Raw genomic sequence first — 25,894 nt, forward strand, 5'->3', positions numbered from 1 at the left:
GCTTGTTGGTACAGTATGTTTTAGAGACTGATTTGCAACTTGTCTGAGCAGATCCTGGTCCATGTGAGATAGTTTTTCCTTCCTCTCCAATAGCACTTTATAGTTTTGGAATATTATGCAAATAATAACAAATCAATTAAAACTCCTATCAATCCTTCAGAGTGGGTAAGTGGATTTTCAAATGGGGAAACTGACACAAGAAGTTAAATGACTTGCTCAAGGCTACCCAGAGAGCCAGTGGCAGAGCTAGAATTCAGGCTGTTCCTAGCTCCCAGCCCCCTGCTCAGTCCATGCTGGCATATATACCTCCTTTCCTGCTTACTTCCTTAGTGATACTGTGTGGTTCTCCATTTAATTAAAGAATTGGTTGGAAGAGAGAAAGGTATGTGTATGTTTCAGCCCTTTCTGCAAGTTTCATATTTTGCCATTGAGAGACATGAATAAAAAGTTACTGCATGAACTAAGATGCAGAATAACTCTCCAGCATTGCATAAGCTTTAATCCTTTACAAACAAAGCAGCCGAAGAGACCTTATTCAATCAGACTAATTGCATTTCTCTCTCCACACACAACCTGCAGATCCAAACCCGGAAGGCCAAAGTCAAACTTCAAAACCAACCACAGACAACAGTACAGCCCTCCAATGCCTTCTTATGCCAGCCTGATACGCTGAAAAGAATCTGTTTTCAAAGAGAGTAAACAGCCTCAAAGATGTTAATTACACAGCAACTGCAGCGCTAAAGGAAAATGAGCTCTTCGTGCCTACACCAAAAATGACCAAATAAAACAAAAAACAAATGATCTGTGGCAATTAGGGAATGCAGCTCTAGCCAACACAAACAAACAAACCCCGGTGAAAAGATGACACATCCTGGAAGCAAAGAACTGAAACACAACCAAGACCATAATATAGTTGGGTGAGCCTCACCATACCCAGTGCCATTCACTGGGCAGTGATTTCCCAATACCAGAGTTCTTTACAGCAGCAGAGATGCACATGGCTAAAGCAGGCTGCATTTTAGTTGGGCTGCTTTTGTTGGCCTGATGCTGTTTCAATTTCCCATCCTTTGATAGGGTAGCCTTGATTTGAACTGATTTTCTATCTAGGCTCCAGGGTTATCAGGGATCATTTTGACACAGGTAGAAATCAGGAGCCGGTGGGGTAGATTTCTCATTTTCAGACCACGAACACAAAGCCCTAATCTGCTTCCCTTATTCCTGTGACTAGTCCCAGGATAACTGTCCTGGGTCTGTTCCGGCTCCCATTGAAGTCAACGGCTACACACCTATGTGAGTTAGCCAAGAGGGTAAGGACTGCAGTATCAGGCCCATAATTAACAATAAGAAGGAAAGAGAAAGAAAAGGGAGCCTGCTCATCAGCTGTGAACATGACTCTTAAGGGGGGGGGGGGCGTTTTAACACACACACAACCCGATCACTTAGGTAACGTTCCATGCATGGAGACAAAGGATGAGCAGATAAAGAAGCTGAAGACCCAACGGTAAAATTCTCAAATCATAAAACACTACAACTACTTAAAAGGAGCCCAAGTCACCAAATAATATACTCTGCCCCTGTGCTGTAGCCACAGGAGCCCCACAAACTCCTCTCTGAAAAATCAAGTATGTGAAATACAAGAACACCGTGAGATCTTAGAAAAGAAAGAGAGTTTATTTGGTGGCCAGTGCAGAAATCTGCCATTTCTCTTATAGTGATACAGGTTTCTAACAGCGAGAAACAAAGGGAAGGCATTTCCTTACTCGATTCACATTTGTGCATGTTTAATTCTATTCAATTTCCTGAATGCAGCCCCTATCAGCTCAATATCATAAACATGCCGCTCAATAGTCATAGGACAGGGGCCTGTCTCTTACTGAGGTTTACTGTACTAATGGTGACATACTGATTTGCTTAGAGTTCAAGTATTTTGAATGTAATTAAGATTTAAACCCCGACCTCTTTGCATCTTCTTAATTATGTAAATGCCCATAGGCGCTGGAACTAGAGGTGCTCGGGGTGCTGGCTTGAAGTGGTTTCCATTATATACAGGGTTTACAGTTTGGCTCTCAACACTCCCACTATACAAATTGTTCCAGTGCCCCTGTAAACACCTATAATCAACACTTCCTGCGCCAGCATTAGCCAAGGCCCAGACGCTTCTTTCCTTCATTTTTTCCCATATTACCATATATATTTGTTCATAAGCTGAATATTTTTGGTAAAATAGTGACTCATCAAAGAGCAGGCGTCAGCTTATAAATGGGTCTACACCAAAATTTTATGATTTTAAACTCTGTGGAATCATTCAACTGAATATCTGCTACATTGTCATTTTGTTTACCTGCAGCGTCTGCAGGCATGGAGCCCCTCAGCTCCCTGTGGCTACAGTTCACCATTCCCAGCTTCCCGCAGCTCCTGTTGGCTGGGAAAGGCAAACTGCGGCCACAGGGAGCTGAAGGGCTCCATGCCTGCAGATGCTCCAAGTAAACAAAATGTCCCAACCCCCCAGCGGCTTATCCTGATGGGCTGGGAGCCAAAGTTTTCCAACCCCTGAAATATAGGGCTGGCTTAAGAAAGGGTCATACAGTTTTTTGCTATTTTTACCTATCCATTTGGGGGGTGTAGTGAGGTGACCTGGCTCCCAGCTGCCCCAGAGAGGGACAACCCCCTCCGGATGCCAAAGTGGGCAGAGCCACTGGAGTCTGCGCCCGCCCCCCAGAGGTCAAGGCGCAGGACAGGAAGTATAAAAGCCCAACCCCAGGCCTCAAAAGTTGCCTGGCTGCCAGAGAGGCTGGATGTTGGTGCCCTAGCTCCCACTGGGGAGACGCCTGCTGCCTGTGACCACCCCGAGGACTAGCCATACCCATTGAGGCCGGACATCGACCAGACACCGGAGAAGCCAGCAAGCCTACCGGTGAGAAGGGACCCAGAGGAGCTGCCCAGTTTACCACTCCCTGGGTACCCCGAGGAGCCCATGGCGCTTGATGCCGTGGAAGACACTGACCAGACGCAGGTACTGCTAGAGGGGAAGGTAGGAAGTAGCCTGGGGGCAGCCAACCCTAGTCTGGCAGCAGCACACCCAGAGCCAATGTCAGTGTGCTGTGGCCAGGATCCCCACGTCAAGGCCCCGGGCTGGGACGCAGTGGAGTGGGCAGGCCTGCGTCCCCACTCACGGGTGGCTGTCTCCCCCACGCCTAGACGCTCAGGAACCTGGGTTTTGTTCTTGAACTGTTTGCTGCCCTGCCCGAGGGCCTGGGCTTATTACTGAACTCTGTGCTCAGCCCCTGCCTGAGGGTCTGAGCCCTGAACTGTTTGTGTGCTGCCTGCCCTGACCCAGGGCCTGGGCTTATTACTGAACTCTGTGCTCAGCCCCTGCCAGAGGATCTGAACCCTGAACTGTTTGTTTGCTGCCTGCCCTGACCCAGGGCCTGGGCTTGTTGAACTATTTGCTCAGCCTCTGTTTGAGGGCCTGAGCTCCCAACTGAGCACTTGCAGCCTGCCCTTATCTAGGGCTAGGCCAGTCAGGGAACTATTTGCTCAGTCCCTTCCTGAGGGCCTGAGCCCTTGACTGTTTCCTGCCCCATCAGGCTAATTCCCCAACTCACCAGACTTGTGTAGTGAGGCGGTCTGGCTCCCAGCCACCCCAGAGAGGGGCGACCCCAACAGCACACACCTACACGGGGATTGGCTTATAAACAAACGGGCTAATGAACAAGTGTATACAGTAATTATTTCCTGCTGGAACTAGATTTGTATCTCTCTGTTAATGGGCATGGAAGGAAGGATGGTTGATGCCAACCCAACAGTTGCTGTAATCACTAATTCCAATACATTTAAATCCACTCACTGTTCATGCAAACGGGAGAGCTGGTAGGTATGGCACTAAGGGACAGCCTGAGACTCTGGGCTTGTGTTCTGACTGGGGAGAGGCTGTATTTATCATTAGTGACCCTCACATACTGACCTTTGTTTTACCAATGAGCTTTTATTGTACTGTTTGACTTATTTTCCTATCAGCACCCATACGGTGTTTGCAGGAGGTTAGTAATGCTCTGCATTTTGCAAAGCTGGCGGATTCCAAATTCTTGCAGCTACTGAGGCCTAGAGTTTTAAATATTCACATTCCACAATGCATGTGCATAATTTGTACATACAGTTTTCATTCAGAATCACAGTAACTGAACATGCAAAGGGACAGTGAGATACTGATCCTTTTCGCATGCAGTCATGGTAACTAAACACACACACACATTATACACGTGTATTCTTGCTCACACACTTGTACCAGCAGCCATGCTTATTGGTTTTACACATCTATATTATATTTCACATTTATTTTTATCTTTGCATTCCTGTTGGCCAAGCAACCACACTTTCCTCCTTCATTTCCCCTTAGAGTTCTGGATTCTACTCCCAATGAATTCAGTGGCCAAAGTGGTCTTTAACATTATTACTTCTAATAATCTACACCTAGGCACTTGCTGCTCTTTGCCCACTGCTTATGATAGAAGTCACTTACCACAGTGGTTCATGGGGGTACGTAGAGGTCTTCCAGGAGTTACATCAACTCATCTAGATACTTGCCTAGTTGTATAACAGACTACATAAAAACCACTAGTGAAGTCAGTGCAAACTAAAATTTTGTACAGACAATGACTTATGCTCTGTATACTGAAATGTAAGTACAATATCAATATTCCAATTGATTTATTTTATAATGATATGGTAAAAAGGGGAAAGTCAGCAATTTTTCAGCAATCGTGTGCTGTGACACTTTTTTGTATTTTTATGTCTTATTTGTAAGCAAGTAGTTTTTAAGCGAGGTGAAACTTGGGGGTATGCAAGACAAATAAGACTCCTGAAAGGGAAGTCTGGAAAGCTTGAGAGCCACTGACTTACAACAATAAAAAAAAAAGAATGCAACAAATTAAGACAATTCAGTTGATAACCAGCATCCCTCTCCAAAAAAAACCCCACATGCTATCCCAAAAGAACTTCTCCCTCTGCCCTTGTTTTATCATTCCCTGCTTCCTTATATCCCACCTTCCCATGGTTTGATGTTGTTGCACACTGAACTTAATTCAGACCTGGTGTAAGAAGGTGCATTTCCACTGAAATCATTGGAATGGCGACCATTTACAGCAGATCTAGAGTTGGCTCACTGAGAAAGGGAATTCATTCCTCAAAGCAGCTGGAGTCGATCCACTGTGTAAGAAGTATAGGAGGAGTGTCAATTTTCTGTTCAATAAATGAATTTGCAAATACTTGATTGTGAAAAGAATCAAGAAAACAAAAGGCAAAGCTCTTTCTCCATTCACACTGGGCTAGCTAACACACTTTGGACACCACAGGCCAGAGTGCAGAGCCGTCTTTACATTTTTCAGTTCTATCGCCAGTGATGAGGTAAAGAGAGACACCCAGTGGTAAAATATGTGTGATAGGTCTTCTCTTGTCTTCATCATGGCCTTGCCCATTTCTGTCTAGGAATCAAGTAGGATCATTTCAATGTACATGAAAGCCAATGAACCCCTTAGTATCTGTGAAAATAATTCCACAGCTCTCTACGTAACCTTGGGTAAATCATTTTCACTACTTTGTGTCTCAGTTTTTCTTTCTGTTAAACAGGTTGATAGCTATGCCCTAGCTACCCTAGCCCTAGTACTTACTTAATGCCCTTTGGAGATAAATCCTAGGTGTTAATAATACTAAGAAAAAGTTTTATGTTAATAATACTGACTCTACAGTGTTTCTCACATGCACATTTAGCAATTCTGTACAACCCACCAAATGCAGGAAGCTAGGCCATCCTTTAACCAAAAGTGAAGCTAAAGAACAAAAATTTCTCTCTGTCTACAAGCCAGCTGATGAACTGGTGCTTCTCATACAGAAAGGCAGCAAGCAGCTGCCACGAGCGTGACATATAACCAGACACAGTCCTTAGCAGTTAGTATCCCTTTACAAGGAGAACGTGAAAGCCAGGAGATGAAGTGGGAGGGATGGAGAATCAACTTTTCAGTATTTCATTTCCAGAGAATTTTCCCTGTGCTGGAAGTGTACCTTCTGCTTTCTTTCCCACCCTGGACAGTCTGTTGAACCTTCACCACATCAATCTATAAAGAAAAAGTCAGAATTGTCAGCTTGGCCAGCAGTAACTGCTGATGTGTGCTTTGTTACACCGATACGAAAAAAGAAATCACATGCCAAATGGTGGGGGAGAGTTAATTAGTTTGCAAGGGAGTAAAACATTTTGGGTTCTCACTACCAATAGTCTGCAGAGCTTTTTTTTTTTTTTTAAATGTCTCCATAAAAATGACATTTCCATATGGGGCAAATTCATAAACAAAAATTTGCCTTATTTGTCCTGGGTGAAATGTCGCCATTTGTGATGCAGGAAGTTGCATTTGCTGACCACAGTGAGGATCCCATATAGGAGTACAGTACTTTGGGCAAGGCTTGGAAAATGTAACAGACACCAACTAGCCAAAGGACTAAATCTGGTAGCCAGAGACCAATACAAAAGAAGAGGAGGGGTGGGAGTGGGGAACGCACCAGCAAAGTCCAAGCATGCCCTGGTGCAGTGCTCACCTCTAGCTGTTGGATGCAGGAGGGCTAGGATGACCTTAGAGGAGACTGTGTTTCATAATATTTCACCAACCCTAAAAACCTGCAGTTGATCAGCTTTGTTCCTGTCCTACGATTACATGCAGAGAGCAGCCACAGGCTGCATTCTAATAACATAACAAGAATTAGAAATGAGGCGCTTTACAAACACAGCACTCCTCGCTCCACCCTTATGTAAGTGAGTGTTTGTACAGATGGGTGCTCTTAGACAAAGAGATGAAGCATGCTGGGAGTCTGCGTAAGAGCTGAGATCAGGTCTCATTAAGTTCCTAGCTCTCAGCCATCGGCTCACTCCATTACTTTAGGCCTCCCTCTGGCACTCTACAGGCCTCATTTGGCCCCTTGACCACACTTTGCTTTAAGCTAATCTCCGTTGTTCAGGCACTGTCTGAACTATCCAATCAAACACACTGTACAGGACATACCAGGCAGCTGCAGAGTGTATGATCTTTCTACAGAGTCCCTTAAAGCAGCATGTGTCACCCGACACGTAAACACTGCTCCTTCCTCTTCCCTTCCAGGCGTGACTCTCAAAACACTCCAGACGGAGTGCAAACCATTGGCTCCCATTATGGAGACTGAATGGCAGACTCCCGCTTGCAGGAGCTGCCCATCTCGGAACCAGTTCACAGTGATCACGTTAGGGGAGAAGTTATTGATCCTGCAGTTCAGCCTCAGCTCCTCTCCCACCACAGGAACGGAGGGGTCTGTGGTGATCCAGAGAACTTCAGGGGGCGTCCCTGTTCAAATGGAAAGAACACACAGCAGGACAGATGGTTAGATGAGTCACCCCCAATGTCAAGAAGAGGGCAAACGGCCAAGATGCATAACTGTACCAATGGGAGTGGTGAATTATTCATGACAGTCATAATGAGAACGTGGGAGCCTACAGCTCACACAGTGAGAGAGCTGCTGCAGATTGTGCCTGGCTTGATTGTTTATGGCATGTTGTGGGTCTGGCAATGGAAATTTTTGGGTGTGACAGTAGCTTTGACCTTGGCCCAACATTGTGTGTGTCACGCTCTCTCCTGTACTTATAGCTCATGGGGCTCTCTCAGTACTCCAGGCCCCCCATCACATCCCCAGGCTCTCCCATACAGACACACACTGCACTGTGCTGAATAAGGTCTCTCTCTACTCAGCCACAGGCACCACACCTCTTCTTCCTCATCTCAGACTTTGGGCATTACCTGAGCCGGTTCCCCTTTGCACCACTGCTGAAGATCAGTGTGTGAAATGGGGCTAAGACAAGAAAACAGAAGGCCCATTCAGCAATCACTCTAATAGGCTGGGTTAGGAGGAACTCAGCTGCTCCTTAGCTTCCGACAAAGTCTTTAACCCAAAGGCCCCATTCAGATTCCAGTTGATCAAACCAGTCTCACCTGGAAATATTGAATACTTCCACAGCACTTTATATTAGCTAGATGATGCTCATAATACCCCTATCCTCTACATTTTATAGAAGGAAAAACAGGGGCTGACTTGCCCCAAGCCACATTCCAAGTCAGTGGCAGAGCCAGGATTAGCTTTCAGGATTTCCTAGCGTTATGCCCTGTGCGCGGGCCAATAGACCACCCTGCCTCTCAAGCTCTGAAACTCAACCCTCCAAATCTTTTGCACCTCACAGTGTAAATCTGCTGAACCTCTCAAAAGCAGCTCCACTACTAGCATCATTGCAGCAGTTGACTCACTCAGCATGCAGCTTACCTTGCAAGTTAACTTCGTAGAAGAGTTCTTCTATATTTCCAAAGCTGCTGTGTTTTATCTGACAGATATAAACTGCCCCTTCCTCCTCATTGGTCAGTATAAACTCAGTCTGGCTCCAGACACTGAAATAGTCTATTTCACAAGGGAAAGGTCCAAACTGTGTCACATCGCTAACCAGTTGTCCATTTCGAAACCAAGTCAAAGTGATATCCTTTGGGTAAAATTTCTCTACTACGCAGCTCAGAATGAGCTTCTCTCCTACCGTGGGAGCCTGAGGCCAGCTAGTGATGTAGAGACTTGTCGGCCGAGCTGAAGGGGTGGGGGGAGAGAGAGAGAGAGAGAGAGAGAGAGTGTGTGTGTTTAGGGAAATCTTGTAAAAAGTTACTGTTCAGATTTTGGCAACGACTCAGTAAGAAAAGATCTGCTGGGATTGGGGGGGAAGCTCTTACCGGTGACACTCAGTGTGGTGCTTATCCATATGGCACTTTTCAGTGCACTGTGCTCAACGCTGCATTCAAACACTGCCCCATCATCCCGGATAGTGGGTGTGTAGGTCAGACAGGATGGAACACTGAAGAACTTGCCATTGGTTTCCAAAGGCTGCCTTGCCTTGTCTGTAATATCGTCTCTCGGACCCAGAAGAAAAGAGACTTCTCCAGGAGCTTCATTTGATGCCATTTGGGGGGTTCTCCGGTACCATTTCACACTAATTGCTTTTGGTCTAAACCCATTTATGTTGCACATCAGCTTCAGCTTCTCATTAATCGGGATCACATCTGGTTTGTTAATCAAGGAAACCTGAGGCGGCACTGAAAAGAAGATAAATTTGGGAGGTAGAAATCTCTGTGAGATGCTGGCATAGCAGAATTGGGGGTTCCCGGATATATAAAGTAGTGATATTCACATTAACAGTGAAATACTGGCCCCAGTGAAATCAACACACTGGGTCTTTTCTAGGCATGTACCCAAAGTGTAGCTGCAGAGCGCTCCGGACCTTTTATGGGAGCCCTGCTTTGTCATCACTCTTGCTCAGACATTACCAGGACCTCCTCCACCCAATGGCCCTTTGCAATAAGATGAATTGAGGGGGCCAACTCCTCCTTCAGTTTCTGAAACCCACCCTTTCTATCTGATTAAACCCTTGTGATCCCTCCAGTACTGACAAGTGCTATGACTGCTAAAATCTAGTGCCTCTATCTCTACCGTTGGTCTCCCATAGTTGCTAATACCCTCTTGCATCCCTCTAATGACTGAATTAGAGTAGACTAAATATTAGTCCATGACAGATGGTTTAGGGAAATGAAATCAATCCTGCCATGATGCAGGTAAATAAACTAGATTACCTACTATTGGTGCCTCCCAAGGAGTCTGTGCATGGGTCATACAGCTGATTGAGCTGTTCTAACATGCAAAATACCCATAAGGAAATCAGATAGAAGTACAGAAGCTAGCAACTCCCTTCTTTGGGGCTCAGAATCAAATAGGATATTTGTTAGAGAAAGCTGTAGCTCTGATTTTTTGGTCAACTTTCCCTTAAAAATGAGCTAAGAAGCACACTGTTTGCAGAGTGTACACTTAACTAAGTTATCATTAGTCATTAATTATTATTATCATTAGTACGTAAATGGGAGGCCTACCACAGCTAGAAGGATGCTGAAGGGTAGGAATGTTTAAAAAAAATTACCTTTCATAAGTTGTTCCCGATAGAATATGGTCAAAAATATACTACACGCTCCAGTTATCACAATACAAGCAGCAGCTACTCCAACAATGAACCCAATATCCCGATGATACTGCTTTGGGGCTGAAAACAAATGTATTCATTAGAAACTATTTAAAGTAATCAGATTCCACCCAAGGATCTCAAAGCATTTTACAAACAATTAATGAAGCTTCCCATCAGCCCTGGAAAGTGCAGCACTTCTGTATTATTGTTATTATCCCTCTTTTACATGATGGTAAACTGAGTCAGAAAGAGGTCAAGCTATAATCAGTTCTCTGTAGGCAAGACAAGGGATTATAGGCCTTTTGGATGGCATGTGCATGGAGAACACATTTGAAACAGGACTAGACTGAGCCATGGAGTAACTTTGCTATTCTGGGTACAGGGCTATGTCTACGAAGGTATTACGCAGGGATAGGGATAATATGAGTTTGCTAGAGAAGGCTGATATACAGGATATTTGAGGGTTTTTTTGCTTTCCTGCCCTCAGCTACAGCCTGAGTAACTCAGGCTGTGAGCTGGGGAGATTTGTGAGAACTGCAAGGGTGAAGAAACAGATCTCCCATACAGGCTGCAGGAGCAGCTACTGAAGCCTCAGGGCTGCAAAAGTCCCTGGGAATGCTGCATTCCTTTTCTGTGGATGGTGGATCTGCAACAGCCCCACCCTACCCTCAGTCTCTTCCGCATGCTGTTGCACTGAGCCAACACAGAGCACAGCCTGAAGAGAGTGCAGAACCCCTGTGCAGGCTTCTGGAGTCCTGAGCCCCTGGGCACTGGTTTTACTGCACTCAGGACTTTCTGGAGTTAAGGCAGGATTTTGCCCCTATTAAAATTATTTCTCCCATCAATCATTTCTTAGGATTTCCCCAATGCCTAGAGAGTAGAATTTCCATTTGCTGGGAAATCCCAACATTTTTAAATTTGTTTTTGTTCCAAATCAAACTGAAAAGATGAAAGTTTAAAATTTTCTACAAGATGAAAATTCGGAAAAAGTTTGATGTGGAACAACTGAAACATTTAATTTCAGTAATGTCAAAGCATTGTTATATAAAATATTAACTACAGCATATATTCTATCATGTTAAATCTCTACATACAATATATTAAAACTAATATTTTAGTATAATATAAAAGTTTAAACAAAAATTAATCAAAATGATAGTCAAAATTAATCATTTTTACCTTATCAAAATTAAAAAGAAAGTAAAAAATGATTCATTTAAACTTTTTCCTGTTGAAAATGTCATCAAACCAACACGTTTCCATGAAACAGTTTGATATCAGCAAAATTACAATTTGACAGAAAATTGTGCCATTAAAAATTTTTCAACCAGATCTATTCAGAGTCTGTTCTTGGGCCACTTACTCGTGACAAATATGGTTGTATTTCGTCTCAGCGGCTTTTCCAGGGATTCATGTCGGACTTCACAGATGTACAAGGATCCATCATCCTCTTCAGACACCTCTCGCGTCACCCGGCTCAACACGGTGAACATGCCCTTTTTATCATGAGCCAATGGGACTCCCGTGCAGATGTCCTGCGTTAAAGGCCTCTCGTGTTTACTGCCATACTTCCTAACCAGCCAGGAAATGTCAATCTCTTGAGGGTAAAATTGATGAACATCACAGGAAAAGGTTTTCTCTCCCCCTGCTGTAATTTCAGGGTTTTGGGGTGACAGCAACACTGTAGGCTGAGCTGGGAAGACAGATCAGTCATGCACAAACAAAATCCTGTGGCTCATGATTCCCCATAAAAGATTCCTAATTAGCACCAGACACTAATTTTGCTTCTGGGTAGATAGTTAAAATTGGGACTACTGAGTTACATGGCATTAAGTGAATAAGACCACTGTAGATCCAAAATACTGACTGAGTGCTAATGGACACTAGCAAAACTTTAGTTCAAAATAAAAAGGAGAATGTAAATGCACAAATGAGTGATAGGTACACACCAGTGAAGCACAGTAAGAATTCCTCTGAAGTTTCTTTTCTACAAAAGTTTTACTCTTATAACGTTAACATGCAAACAAGCCAGACTCTGGCTAAATCATTGCACCAAAGAGACAGTAAAGGAGCTAATTTTAAACTGACCACAAGGACCTGGCAAGCACCTGATGATCCCCTAAGAAACATCTGCTGCAGTTATCCTCAAACAAGTGCGAAAAATAATTCAGTACAGTCACTGGAGAATGAACAGCTGGCTGTAGGCAGTGGCAAGAGAAATTATAGGGGTTTGCTTAATATTCAGTACTCGTGTTCCAAAAAAGTCACTTCCTATCCATATGCGGTTTAGTGTTTACTGCAGGCCGGGGATAGGGAATCAGGCCTCTTGGTTCTAGTCCCAGTTCTATCATGAGCTCACCGTGTGACTCTGGGCAGGTCAGTTATTCTCTATACCTCAATTTCCCCCATCTGTAAAATGAGTTTATTAATACAAGATACTCCCATTTATCTGACACCCTATTGTCCCAATTCCCCAAGTCGGTAGTTTATGAAGCAGTTAGGAATTCGTGAAGATGAAAGTCTCCAAGGCTAAAATAAGACTACTGTTTCATTACATCACAGCATCCTGTCTTAACTCAACCCTTTGACTGGCCTCAAAGTTACACATTGGTTGGTTTTTTCTGTTTTATAGCTAATAGTACGGAGTACCTCTGACTTGGAGCTGGATTGTCCCACTTCCATATTGTGGGGTTATTAAAACAGTGCATGTGTAGATCCCTTCATCATCTAATGTCACATTATGCAGGTTCAGTGATGCGCTGCCCTGGGTTAGTAATTCAGGATTCACCAAGGCCCCATTCCGGTGGTATAATGTATGCTTTCCATCAAACTGGTATACTGTCTTCTCTCCAAATTCATTGTTTATGGTCCATTTCACTGCCACATCCTCCAATTTAACACTCTTCCAGATTGTAAAATTACAATGCAACTCAATATGTTTGTCCACCAGACAGAATACTGGGGAAGGGCTGGTCTTGATGTCCAATGTAGCTAAAAATAAAACAAATGAACATGCAATTGGCACTCACTATCAGTCTCAGCAACAGGAAAAGGAGTGAAAGGGCTATAGAGACTGAATTCTCCCTCTCAGCCCTAATTAGAGACCTGCCCAGGATCAGGATGGAATCACATCACTGTGCTGGGGTGGGGACATTTATGCCTCTATGGTTGTACCTGTCCTGTGGATAAATCAAAGCCATCAGACACATATCCGAGGGGATTAATATTTTTAGGAACTGAGCCCTGTAAGAACATAGAACATAAGATCAGTCAGACTGAGCTAGACCAAAGGTTCATCTAGCCCAGTAGCCTCTTTTTTGACAGAGGCTAGAGCCAAATGCTTCAGAGGGAATGAACAGAACAGGGCAATTTCAAGTGATCCATCCCTTGTCATCCAGTTCCTGCATCTGGCAGTTGGAGGTTTAGGTACACCCAGGGCATGGGGATGCATCCCTGAGCATCTTGGCTAACAGCCATCTTGGCTAATCGCCATAGTTCATAAACATGAATTTATCTAATTCTTTTTTCAACCCAGTTATTATTTTGGCCTTCACAACATCCCCTGCAATGAGTTCCATAAGTTTTCTGTGCATTGTGTGAAGAAATACTTCCTTTTTTTGTTGTAAACCTGCTGCCTATTAATTTCATTGGGTGACCCCTAGTTCTTGTGTTATGTGAAGAGGTAAATAACACTTCCCTGTTCACTTTCTCCGCACCATTCACGATTTTACAGACTGCTATTATCTCCCCCACCCTACCCCCAGCTGAACTGTCCCAGTCTTTTTAATCTCTCCCAGTATGGAAGCTGTTCGATATCTCTATTCATTCTTGTTGTCTTGTTGCCCTTCTCTGTACCTTTTCCAATTCTAATATATCTTTTTTTGAGATGGGGTTACCAATATATTGATGCTTTGGAGCACCACACATGTCATTTTTTACTCAATGGGACACTGTCAACATAAAAATTACACATCTGTCTCAAATGTATTTCCTTACCCTTGTTACAAGTAACATGTGAAAAGGATTAGAGAGGGGAGTTGGATTCATTTTTTGTTTATTCCATGCCTTTGATAGCACATTGTGCCAAGCACAGGTCCCAAACTTGCAATTAGATCTGCTAGCAAGGATGTCTGCACCCATGTGCAGCCCCACTGAAGTCAATGGGGTATTGCATAGGTGTAGGATTCACACCAACTGAAACAAATGGTGGGATCGTGATCTTAGTCAGTTTCATCTTTTGATTGTTTGAGTTCAGAAAATGTAATCGTAAAAACCACAATTAAGACTCAAGAGATCAAGATAAGACCTGAAACAACTTTTCATTCATTTTTGTTAATTGACTAGGTTTCAAGCTGACGGTACCGTTTGCTTTTCTAAGTCATTGTCATACATTTCTGTCTGTGGAACATCTCTTCCCAATTTGTAAAAGGTCTGCTATAGAAATTGTTCCATGTGTTCGTTCCAGATTCCCATCTGAAATAAACCTAGCCACGTTAGGGAGCCAACTGCACTCTTTGGTATCAGAGATTTCAGTAATTAATCAGACTTCTTTTTTTGTAACTACGCCACAGTAGTCAAACATACTTTTAATAAAACTAGCCTTATTTATTACTGAACAAGTCAGGAGATGATATTTTCCACCTGGACTGCCATTGTGGAATTTGGACAGTTCTTAAAGAACATAATGTTTCCTTTTCTCCACCCCCTACCCTTCAACTCCCACAAATGGCAAATGTTCAGAATAGTTTTCATGTTATCTCCTTTGAATTCTTATTTATTTTATTTATTGTTACAACACAACTCTTCGGGCCACATTCTGCTCTTGATGCACTTGAAAACGGGAATCTCCAGTGAAATTAACAGGAGCCCTGTAGGTGCATCCAAGAGCAGAATTTGGCCCTTAAAACTGAAACCCTCAAACTTGGAAGCTCAAGACACTTTGGGCCAAATTTGCCTTCACTTTAGATGCAAGTTGTTACACATTTCAAACAATTAGTGTAAAATACTATTACTTTTCTAGCCCCGTTCTGTGAAGCATTCCAACTATTAGTTACCCTGCTATTCTATGTTTGCTCTGTATTGTGTTGCAACATAGCCACTCATCTCTCTGGAATGTAAACTCTTTTGAGGAGGGACCTATTATTTGTCTGGCAAAAGTCTATCTAGCATATAGCACCATGTGTGACAGATATGGCAATGTCGCAATATCCCTGAAAGACCTTATTGTATTAAGTTCATGTAATCTCTCTAGGGGCAAAATATGACCAATGTAGGAATGGGGAGTTCAAAAGACTCTATTGAAAATGCCAGACAAGTATGGACTTTTGGGACAATACGCATTAACTGCAGTTCCTGGGGATACCTAGGGTGCAGTTAACGCACATTATCCAACCCTGGTTATGCAAAAACTCAGCCTTTTGAAGCTATGTCCAGAGGAGAGGGTCTTTGTTGATTACCCATTGTAGAAGATCAAAGGCCTAAGCTGTAGAAAGAAACTAATGCTCTGCCCAGCCTTTCTTCTGGTTCTGGAGCTAAGATGGATATGAACTTTCAACCACAGGGAAAATCCAGTGGTAGGTTTTGAAAGACTGAAAGCTACCAGTGCACTAGGTTGGTGTTGGGAGTGATCTGTGGTGATCGTTCTAGCATGTGTATAGATTATTTTATTGTTTTCGCTGTCCTGTTTTTACCTTAAGAATAAGTGTACTTGTTTAAAAGGAGCTATGTGGTAACCTATAACAGTGGGCAATACACGGGCTATAGTCTTCAGGAAGAAAGCAAGGTGCAGATGCTTGCCTGTTTAGGCAGTCTGGCTTGCTGAGGATATCAGTGTAATCAAGGAGCTGTGCAGCCTTAAAATCCCCTGTGAGAAGGGGGAGAGAGATGCAGGTCTCTGCTCAAGAGAGGTAAAGGTTTCTGGTTCCCAGCCATCAAGTGCATGTCCTAGAGGAACCATGGAGGGGGAACACACGTGCAGTTACCAGAAACTATGAGTTAGGCTTGACAGAAATTGGTTCACACACACACACGCATATATATATATACACATAAAATGTGTTTTATTTTTAAGAATTTGTAAAGATTTTTATCAATTTAAATTTGCACAGCTGCACAAGATAATAGGTTTTTAAGCCTTTTTTCTATTTTTATCTATTTAATTTTTTACAGTTGTGGGAAACTGTGGGGGTCAAACAATTACTTAATGACAATAGACATTCAAATTCAATCAGTTAAAGTTTTATAACCCAACACAAACTGTCAATAGCACATGTCAAAATGTCCAAAGTAAATGCCCTCAAATCAACCAGTCTGACCTGTTCACTAGCCCATTTGTACCAAGTCGAATTCAAAGTCTAAATCACTGGATTTAGACTCTTAAGAAGTTATCGAGCAGCATTTTTCTTACTTTGCCCAGATGTAACTTTGGATGGTTTCTGATGGAAATGTTTTGCCAGTTCCTGTGTGTACCGTGAAACTGACATTTACTGATAAAAATCTAATCCTTTCCAGCCTACTTAGCCTGCTACTTAAATAAACCACAAGACCACGACCAACTTCGGTACTTTCCTCCCTCTCATTGCGGTGACACTTCGGGGTTTGTTTTTTTTTAATCAGTGGGAGTTGAGGTTAAACACCAACCCAATCCCCAAAGGCCCAACACTGCCGCCACTCCAGGAGCAAGGTCCTGCACAAACGCGAATAGAGGCGGCAGAATCTGGCTGGCAGCGATTGGAAATACAGCAGCGCCAAAGGAGGGGAAGGCGGCGGGAGGGGCAGCAAAGGGAGCCTCCTGTGTCACTCGTCGCCTCTCACCAGGCACGGCCCAAGCCGCAGGGCAGAGGAAGAGGGGAGCGTCCATACCTGCAGCCACCAGGTGCAGCAGCATGAGCAGCGCTTCCATAGTCCGGCGTGGGCAGGGCAGGGCGCCGGGAAGGAGCCGCCGCAGCAGGTGCACTTTGAACCGCTGCAGAAGTTAGCGCAGCCCGGAGTAGCCTCGCCCCGAGAAGGGCCCCGCCCCCCAGACGTGCCGGGAAAGCTAAGACACAGGGTGCGGGCAGGGGCTTGGCTCAGGCTCCCTGCACCTCGGGCACCGGGCGGCCAGAGCAGGGAGTCGCTCTTCTCGGCCGCAGCGCCGGGACGACTCAGCCCAGAGGCGGCAGCCCGGTAAAATTGTCCCCGGGCCGGTGGAACCCGGCTCCTACGGAGGAGGGGAACCGGGCACCTGACCTGGGCAAACTTCTCTGGCAAGGAAGTGAATACGCGCCGGGCACGGGCAGCCCGAAGCGCTAGGACGCTTGCACGGGGAGGGGGAACAGCAGCCCCGAACTCGGCTCCTCCCCACTCCCAGGCTGCGGCGCTAACGCTGAGCCACCGAGCTGTTTGGTAAGCGCGTTGCTCCGCTTGCCGGCATGGCACCGGCTTCTAGGGTGCCAGAGCAGGGCTCCACCGCTTCCACCACTGAGCGATGGGGGGACCCCTTGTGCGCCCGTCCCCTTCCCCCAGGACAAAGAAGCTCACCATGCTCCCTCCCACAAGCCTTGGGGGTTGCCAGAGACCATGGGGGCCTGCCCCCAATCTCAGGGCTCGGTAAGATATTAAAAAAATATAACCACCCATCTTGCCCAAAGTATGCAGATGAGACAAAAATGTCACAGGAAAAATAAAACTACAGTAGTTATTAGCTTGCAGCAGTGGTTATTACAGAAGAAGAAGAGATTCAGAGACGGGTGACAAGAATGAATAGTATCAGAGGGGTAGCCGTGTTAGTCTGGATCTGTAAAAGCAGCAAAGAATCCTGTGGCACCTTATAGACTAACAGACGTTTTGGAGCATGAGCTTTCATGGGTGAATACCCACTTCGACATGCATCTGACGAAGTGGGTATTCACCCACGAAAGCTCGTGCTCCAAAACGTCTGTTAGTCTATAAAGTGCCACGGGACTCTTTGCTGCTTTTACAAGAATGAATAGCGCTTGTCTACACTATTTGTCCATGGAAAAAGCTCATAGGAAGAGAGATTGAAAAGATGCAGATTCTGTATTTTGGAAAGGACATAAACAACAGGGAATAAAAGTATAAAATAAGATATGGTCTAGAGATGGTAGATCAGGAGTTCTACTCGCCCTGTTTCATACCACAGGAACAAGGGAACAAAGGTGACAAGTTCTAAACTGATGAAAGGAAATAAATACATAATAAGACTGTAGAACTGATTACCACCAAAAGTCAGAGGCTAAGAACTTAACAACATTCAAGAAGGAATTGGAAATGTATACAGATGACAAGAATATCCAGAGTTATAGTAGCTAATGCTAAGAACATATTTCCAATTAATGTTCAAACATGCTTCAGGGCTTAGATGTATGAGTGATCAGGATGTGTGGAGCTGATTAGCCCACATCTGCCAACTGCAGAATTCTTATTTTGGCTCCTGGGGGAATTCTGCACCATTGCACAACTCAAGAGTTTGCTCAGAATTAATGTTCTGCACAGAATTTCATTCCCTCCCCTGCAGAATTGGCACTGCAGAGCTGCTGCCCACTGCTAAGGTCCAGCAGAGCCCAGCTCCCCAGGAGGCTTGGGCAGGCTGCAGTTCCTGGGTTTGCTGGCCCCACTCAGTCACATGATGCCACCAGGTCCCCTCCCTACACAGCAGCTGCCAGAAGAGGCAGAAGCAATAGCTGGGAGCTGCAGGGAGGGAAGCTTAAGTAAGGAGGGGGTGAGGCCTGCTGGGGGGTGGGTGGGTGTGGAAGAGAGAATGACTCAAGCTGGTCCAGGGGCAGCCAAACCTTAAAATTGTGCCCCAACCCCACCCACCCTATCAGCAGGTATGAGTTGTTTCTGCCTGGCAGGCAGTACTGAAACTTCAGAGCAGAACCTGCAGTTGGACTCTGGGGCTGTGGGCATATGTGACACACCAAGAGTGAGACACCCAACAAAAGCATAACAGAGAAACAGGAACTGGACTGTCCTAGAGTTTCTTTAACTTCCTACTTCTGGGGGGAATCCTTTTTGTCATCTGTATCATTACAGACACACTTGATGACAGGCATTTTGAAATAAATAACCAAATAATTGAAAATGGCATGATTATATTGTGTTTTGATAAATAAAATATGCAGAATTTTAATTTTTTGGTGCAGAATTCCCCCAGGAATACATTTTCCTCAGAAGTATCTGATATCGACCAGTGTTGGAAACAGGATACCAGATGGACCTCATCTCTGATCCAGTATGGCATTCTGCTGTTGCTATACTCTGATGATTTTTTTTAGGGCCTAAACAGTCAGAGTGGAAGCACTCCTTCTTACTGAAACTCTGCTTGTTTAACTGAAAGAGCCTCAGCAGAGGAATCGGTCATTTTTATTACTGGTGTAGCTGACTATTGGCTTAAGAAAACAAAGTTGATTTGAAAACTGAGAGCCAAAATTTACACTTTCCCAAATTTACTGCAATAAACATTTTTAATGCTCTAACAACATAAGCTTTATGTTTGCATAGCAAAACACACTACAAATATTGGATTTTTCTTTTTAAAAAGGGATATCTGATAGTTAGGAGACAAGAAAAGCAATGGTTCCCACCTCAGCTGTTACTTTCCCACCTGCACTCCCATCACCTATCATTAACTTGGTTACTCTGAGCCACTTATCAGATTGCTGTACAAGGATCACCACCATGTGGATTAAACTGGTTTATTGTACATTTGAAAGACAATGAAAGCTACCAAAATGGTGACTTATGAAATAAAACCAAACAATTAATAAACAAGCACATTTGCACATCCTAGGAAGTTACATTTCCCCTACCCTCCCACAAATTCTGCTTTCTTCTATCCAACCATGGATCTCTTTCTTCCTCTCAGTCGTACTTCATCCAGCTTTTTGATCACTAGACTTGATTTTTTAGATGTAGTAGAGTACTTCTTCAGCAGGGCTTCAAACAGTGTGTCTGTGTTTGGATGAGTACTCAGAAAAGCTCTCTCCAAAACATACAAATCAACTCCTTTATCCTCAGGAAGACCAGAAATAAAACTCAGTCCAAAATCTATTAGCACCAGGTCCAGCTCTTCTACTGGGGGTCGCAAAAGCATGTTGGAAGTTGTAAGGTCTCCATGGATAAGATCCTCATCATGCATTCGTGCTAAAACCTCGCCTATCTTTTCTGCTAAGAGAAAGAGGTTGTTGGTATCCTTTCCACTTTGCTGTACAGAAGTTATATAATCCCGAACTGTAGTTGATTCTACGATATCTTCAAGATATATACAATTGGAGACATAATCCACAAAATAAACCACTGGTGCAGAAATCCCTATTAAAAAAAGAGTTGAAGAAATGCTAGCCTTTAGCTTATAAGAATTTTTAGCTTGTTTTAAGATATTCAAAATTTATAATTACATAAATCAAATGCACTCTTAGAAGTTTACAACACTATCCTGGAATTGGGACAGAAGCATTCTTCTGTCAACCTAGCCACATTTACACATGAGGTCAGGTTGGAATAGCTACTACTCTCAGAGTTGTAAACTTTTCCCAACTTCTGAGCAACATAGGGCTTGGCTACACTTGCAGATGTAGAGCGCTGGGAGTAAAGCCAGCCTTCGGAGACCGGAACAGCGGAAATGCTGCCGTGTGTTTACACTGTCAGCTGCAAGCGCACTGGCATGGCCACATTAGCAGCTCCTGCAATGCCACAAAGAGCAGTGCATTGTGGTAGCTATCCCAGTGTGCAAGTGACTGGAACATGCTTTTCAAATGGGAAGGAGGGGGGAGTGTGACAGGGAGTGTGTTGTGTGTATGTGGGGGAAGAGACAGTGTGTTTTGGGGGGCAGAGAGTGTGTCAGCATGCTGTCTTTAAGTTCAGAAAGCAGCAGACCTCCCCTCCCCATCTCACAAAGGCAGCATTCCACACTAATAATTTGCTTTGTTCTGGAGCAGATAAGCATGCCAGCTGTCAGAAACAGAGAATTGAAAGGGGAAATCTGCATGCCTGCAGCCAACCTCAAAACAATGAGAAGAGTGGCCACTTGACTTCAGCGGATTATGGGACGTTTCCGGAGGCCAATCACAGTGCAGTAATGCAACACCTTGTCCACACTGACACCCAGGCATTTCAGCTGGGGCACAGCAAGCTTTATACTTCTTGTGGCGGTGGATTACCAGGAACAGAGTCCAGGTGCTTTACGTGCCTTGCCAGTGTGGACACCTCCAGAGTTAGGGCGCCCAGGGCTGCTTTAATGTGCTCTAACTTGCAAGTGTATCCAAGCCCATAGATATATGTCACTCTACATTTTAATTGTAGACCAGATCTCAGAATAATCATGCAGGGACCTATTGGAGAACACCTATTTCCATTACTTCCTCAACATAGAAAAGCCCAAGTCTCTTTCTAAATACTATCAATATACTCCATGAGTACATTAATATTGTGAAATGTTCAGATACTATAATGAGGACCACAGACATACCTACAACAGGAAAACAATATCCTGTGGCAGCGAGTCACTCAGAACAATTGTGTGCTACATTTTAAACAAGGTTTTTTGTGTAGGTTTTTGTTGCCTTTCAATTTCACTAAAAGCCCTGTTACCTGGGGTTATGAAAAAGTGTAAAGAGGTGCTGATGGCTCCATTCATAATACAAACCCCTCCCCAACCAGTGCCAAGAACCTTCCCTACAAGCAGCTCCTATCTCTCCCTAGACCAATGGCTCGCACACTTTTTTACTGGTGACCCCGTCCACATAACAAGCCTCTGAGTGCAACCCCCCCTATAAATTAAAAACACTTTTTTAAATATATTTAACACCATTATAAATGCTGGAGGCAAAGTGGGATTGGGGTGGAGGTTGATAGCTCACAACCTCCCATATAATAACCTTGTGATGCCTTGAAGGGTCCCAACCCCCAGTTTGAGAACCTCTGCCTTAGACTCATTTTTGTACCCCCCCAGCTCAGCCCCACACCACAGAGCCCCCACCTCTTCCTAAGCCCCCCTCATTCCGCCCCGCCCCACAAGCAGCGCCCATCTCGCCATAAACTCACCCCCCCAGCAAACCCACCCCACCGAGGCCCCTCTGTCCCTGAGCTAAGGCCCCCCCGACACACCCCTAGCGCCCCCGCAAACCGCCCCGCAGAGTCCCTTTTTGCCCCCCCCATCTCTCAGCCCCACCTGCCCGGCGGCAGCGCAGCAAGGAGCGGGCCTCCTGCGCCGTCCGCCGCCGGCTCAGCCGCTCCTCCAGCGCCGGGTGCCGGTAGCGCTTGGGGAAGCGGAGCTTGACCACGGCCGCCCGGCCCAGGAACTGTCCCCGGTACAGCCGCGCCTCGGCCCCCTGCTGCACCAGCTGCAGCCCCCGCAGCGGCGGCGGAGACACCGCGCGCGCTCCCGCCTCGCCTGCCCCACCGGCCATGATACAGGCGACCCCTACGCTACCTGCGTACGTCAGCTCCGTGGCCGGCGTAACCTGCGTGAGGGGAAGGGGTACGACACCGCCCCCTTCGTGCCACGTGACTTACCGGGGCCCTCGGGAGGGCTCGGGTTCGGCTACCGGAAATAGCCGAACCGCCCAGGAGAGCGGTAAAGGGAGAAGCCTGTAACCCCGCCCTGCTCTGCCAGACTGCGGCTCCTGCCCGTTACACCGGCCTCCGGAGCTGCCCGCTAACCGACACCGATACCGGGCCGGGCCCGGCCCCGCCCACCTATCGCCCCGCCCCTTTTTACCGCTCTTCCCGTCTATCGCCCCGCCCCTCTATGCAGCCCTTTCGCCTTTATAGTCCCTCCAGGCAGCGCTTTCCAATCCCACCACGTCACCCTCCTGCTACGAATCACCCCACCCCTCTATACTACCGCCTCTCCCTTCTGTAGGTGCCTCCAGTCCTGCCCTCTCAGGCCTAGGGTTGCCAGGCGTATGGTTTTCAGCGGGAAATGGGTCCTGGCGGCTCCAGTCGGCAGCACAGCAGGAGCCCAGGGCTAAGGCAGGCTCCCTGCTTGCCCTAGTTCTATGCAGCTCCTGGAAACGGCTGCCAGGTCCTTCTGCCCCTGACACATGGGCGGCCACAGAGGCGCCATGCGCTGCCCCCATCTCAGTGCCGGCTCCACAGTTCCCATTGGCCGGAAACCACGACCAATGGGAGCTGCAAGCGTGAGGGCAGTGCGCGGAGCCTCCCTAACTGCCCATGCATCTAGGGGCTGCCGGGACCTGGCGGTCACTTCTGGGAGCCGTGGTAAGCGCCACTGGGACCCTGAACTCCAAACCCTTCCCGCACTTCAGTGACGTGACCATGAGCAGGAGAGCTCTTGGATGTGATATGCAGAAGAGCACACCAGGAAGTGTGCATGTGTAAAGGAATGAATTATTCTGTACAGAACAGAGAGCTGTGCTACAAGCTGCTGATTGGGACCCACAATAGAGGGCAAACAGGCAGGGCTAGGTTTAGTCATTCCAAGTGCTGGCAGCATGCTCCATGGTGCACAAGGCATAGACAAGGATCCTGTGCCTGCCCCTGGAGCTTACAGTCCTTCAAGGCACAGTCCTGCTGCACTACCCAGCAGGGAGCTCCAGGAGGCAGAATGCCACGCAGATCTCTCCAACTTGTAGCAGGGGAAGTAGCCCTGCTACTATACTGCTTTCTCAGGTGCACAAATTCCAGTGTGTATTGCCCTGGCTCCTTCCCACCCCCTTGGAGCTGTTATGTGCCCCCAGGGGAGCATGGTGGTCCCTGCACTCCCCAGTGCACAGGGAAAACAGCTGTTCCAGGCTCTTCTGTGGGCCATGCAAGGGGGAAGGAAGGCTCCTGCTCACCTTGAGCCTTCCAACTGCTTGCCAGCATGAAGGCCACGCTCGATCTAGCCTTAAATTAATAGAATGTGACCGGGCTGGCAGGTTTGTATCATTTTTGGTGGTACCCAGAATGGGTCCAAGTCCCACCACACACACACCTGCCTACGGCTCTGGGAGGGAGTTTGGGTGCAGGAGAGGGTTTGGGGTGCAGGCTCTGGGAGGAAGTTTGGGTGGGGAGGGGTGTTGGCTCTGGGAAGGAGTTTGAGTGCTGGGTGCAGGCTCTGGGCTGGGGCAGGGGTACAGGAGGGGTGCAGGCTCTGGGGAGGGAGTTTGGGTGCTGGATGCAGGCTCTGGGCTGGGACAGAGGGTTGGGGTGCAGGGCTGGGCCAGGGATGAGGAGTTTGGGGTGCAGCAGGGAGGCTGCCCTGGGGCAGGGGGCCAGAGAGGAGGACTCCTCCCAGCTCTTTCCCCACCAGCAGCAGCGAGCTCTGGGGGAGGGGAGCCCCTTCCTCCCTGGCCCAAGACTCACTCAAGCCCCTCCCCCCCCAGCTGCTGCTCAGGACATCTAGCCAGGATAAACCCCCTCCCCCCCCGGAGTTGACGTGGAGTCAGCTGCCGAGGGGGGTGCCATGGGCTCCTCCCCTCCTCCGGCACAGCAGCTACCTCAGCCTGCCCCTGGCGCTGCTCCCTTGAAGCCGGACGCAGCAGCGCAGAGCTGCAGGTGGCAGCTACCCGCTGCCCAGGGCAGGCAGAGATGCTTGGGGGTGCCATGTGGGGGCAGCAGGTGGGGCTGGGGGATGCTCCAGGGGAGGTGCATGGGGGTGGCAGGCAGGGGCGGCTCTAGGCATTTTGCCGCCCGAAGCACGGTAGGCAGGCTTCCTTCAGCGGCTTGCAGGCGGAGGGTCCGCTAGTCCCGCAGCTCCGGCGGACCTCCTGCAGGCGCCTGCGGGAGGTCCGCCGAAGCCACTGGACCAGCGGACCCTCCGCAGGCAAGCTGCCGAAGGCAGCGTGCCTGACACCCTCGTGGAGACTGGCAGAGCGCCCCCCGCGGCTTGCCACCCCAAGCACGCGCTTGGCGTGCTGGTGCCTGGAGCCGCCCCTGGTGGCAGGTGGCGCCAGAGGAGAGACCCAGCCCCAAACATTGGTGGAGCCTGGCCCTCTGGGTCCTAAATTTGCTGGAGCCTGGGCACCAAGGGGCCCATATAACTCACCACCCCTGAATGTGACATTTGCATATAGTACCACAGGCATCCCCAGAGAATGAAGGCACAGTGTCACAAAGAGCTTACAGTCTGGGGTCCTGATCCTGCAATCCATATTGCAAAGGCATTCTGCTATGCACACATGGAGGTTCACTGAAGTCAATGGAGCTCTCAACAGGCACATCAGTCTGCCCAGGCCTTATCAATTGCTGGATCAGGGCCTCAGTTAGCTAGGACCACAACTTGGTGTTGGGAGGTATGAGACAGAGGAAGTGGATGGCGAGAAATGTCAGCTAAGGTTAAGTAAGGTGCTTGTTTTCCACCCTATCAGCTTAGTTCCAGCTCCCCCTCCCCAATAAGTAAAGGTTTAGAAAGTTGGCCTGAAAGAGAGTCAATCATTCACGGTGCTGATAGTTAATGGTTACTTTATGGAAAAGTTATTTATCAATAGTGAAGTGCCGTCAATATTCTAAAATCCTGCCGGCAATTGTGAGCTGATTCAGCTCAACAGTGCTCACATGACATCTTCAGTTGGCCACTCCACATAGCTCCTGACTGAGGAGGGCCATTTGTGTTAGAAGAAAGAGAGAGAGTGTAGAGCATGTGTTCTCAAACTTCATTGCACCATGACCCCCTTCCAACAAATATTACTACACGACCTCAGGAGGAGGGACCGAGATTTGAGCCTGCCAGTGTCCACTGCCCCAGGCTGGAAGGGAGGGGGGCAATGCCAAAGCCTGAGCCCCAACACCCTAATTAGGGGGGCCAAAAACAAAGCCCAAGGACTGTAACCTGAGCCCCACCACCCAGGGCTGAAGTCCTCGGCTTCAGTCCTGGGCCCCAGCAAGTCTAACACCAGC

At 46.8% G+C, this 25,894-nt stretch overlaps 1 protein-coding gene and 1 gene segment (V, D, J or C); both read right to left on the bottom strand.

Annotated features, from left to right (window-relative positions):
* Positions 1-3,124: 3,124 nt before the first annotated feature.
* LOC127030676 (tyrosine-protein phosphatase non-receptor type substrate 1-like) overlaps positions 3,125-25,894 on the bottom strand; it is a 143,405-nt gene continuing 120,635 nt past the window's right edge. Inside the window, 7 exon segments of the C gene segment in view lie at positions 3,125-6,110; positions 7,047-7,361; positions 8,329-8,637; positions 8,778-9,137; positions 10,013-10,132; positions 11,418-11,747; positions 12,704-13,045. Coding sequence covers positions 6,106-6,110; positions 7,047-7,361; positions 8,329-8,637; positions 8,778-9,137; positions 10,013-10,132; positions 11,418-11,747; positions 12,704-13,045 — 1,781 coding nt within the window.
* Positions 19,736-22,476, bottom strand: TP53RK (TP53 regulating kinase). The gene is made up of 2 exons (XM_050917479.1): positions 22,224-22,476; positions 19,736-20,365 (listed from the first exon to the last, which is right to left on the bottom strand). Exons 1-2 carry the CDS (start codon positions 22,459-22,461, stop codon positions 19,887-19,889), a joined length of 717 nt encoding a protein of 238 aa, XP_050773436.1. The 5' UTR covers positions 22,462-22,476; the 3' UTR covers positions 19,736-19,886.

This window comes from Gopherus flavomarginatus, chromosome 11 (genome assembly GCF_025201925.1).
Source record: "Gopherus flavomarginatus isolate rGopFla2 chromosome 11, rGopFla2.mat.asm, whole genome shotgun sequence".
Taxonomy (NCBI): domain Eukaryota; kingdom Metazoa; phylum Chordata; order Testudines; family Testudinidae; genus Gopherus; species Gopherus flavomarginatus.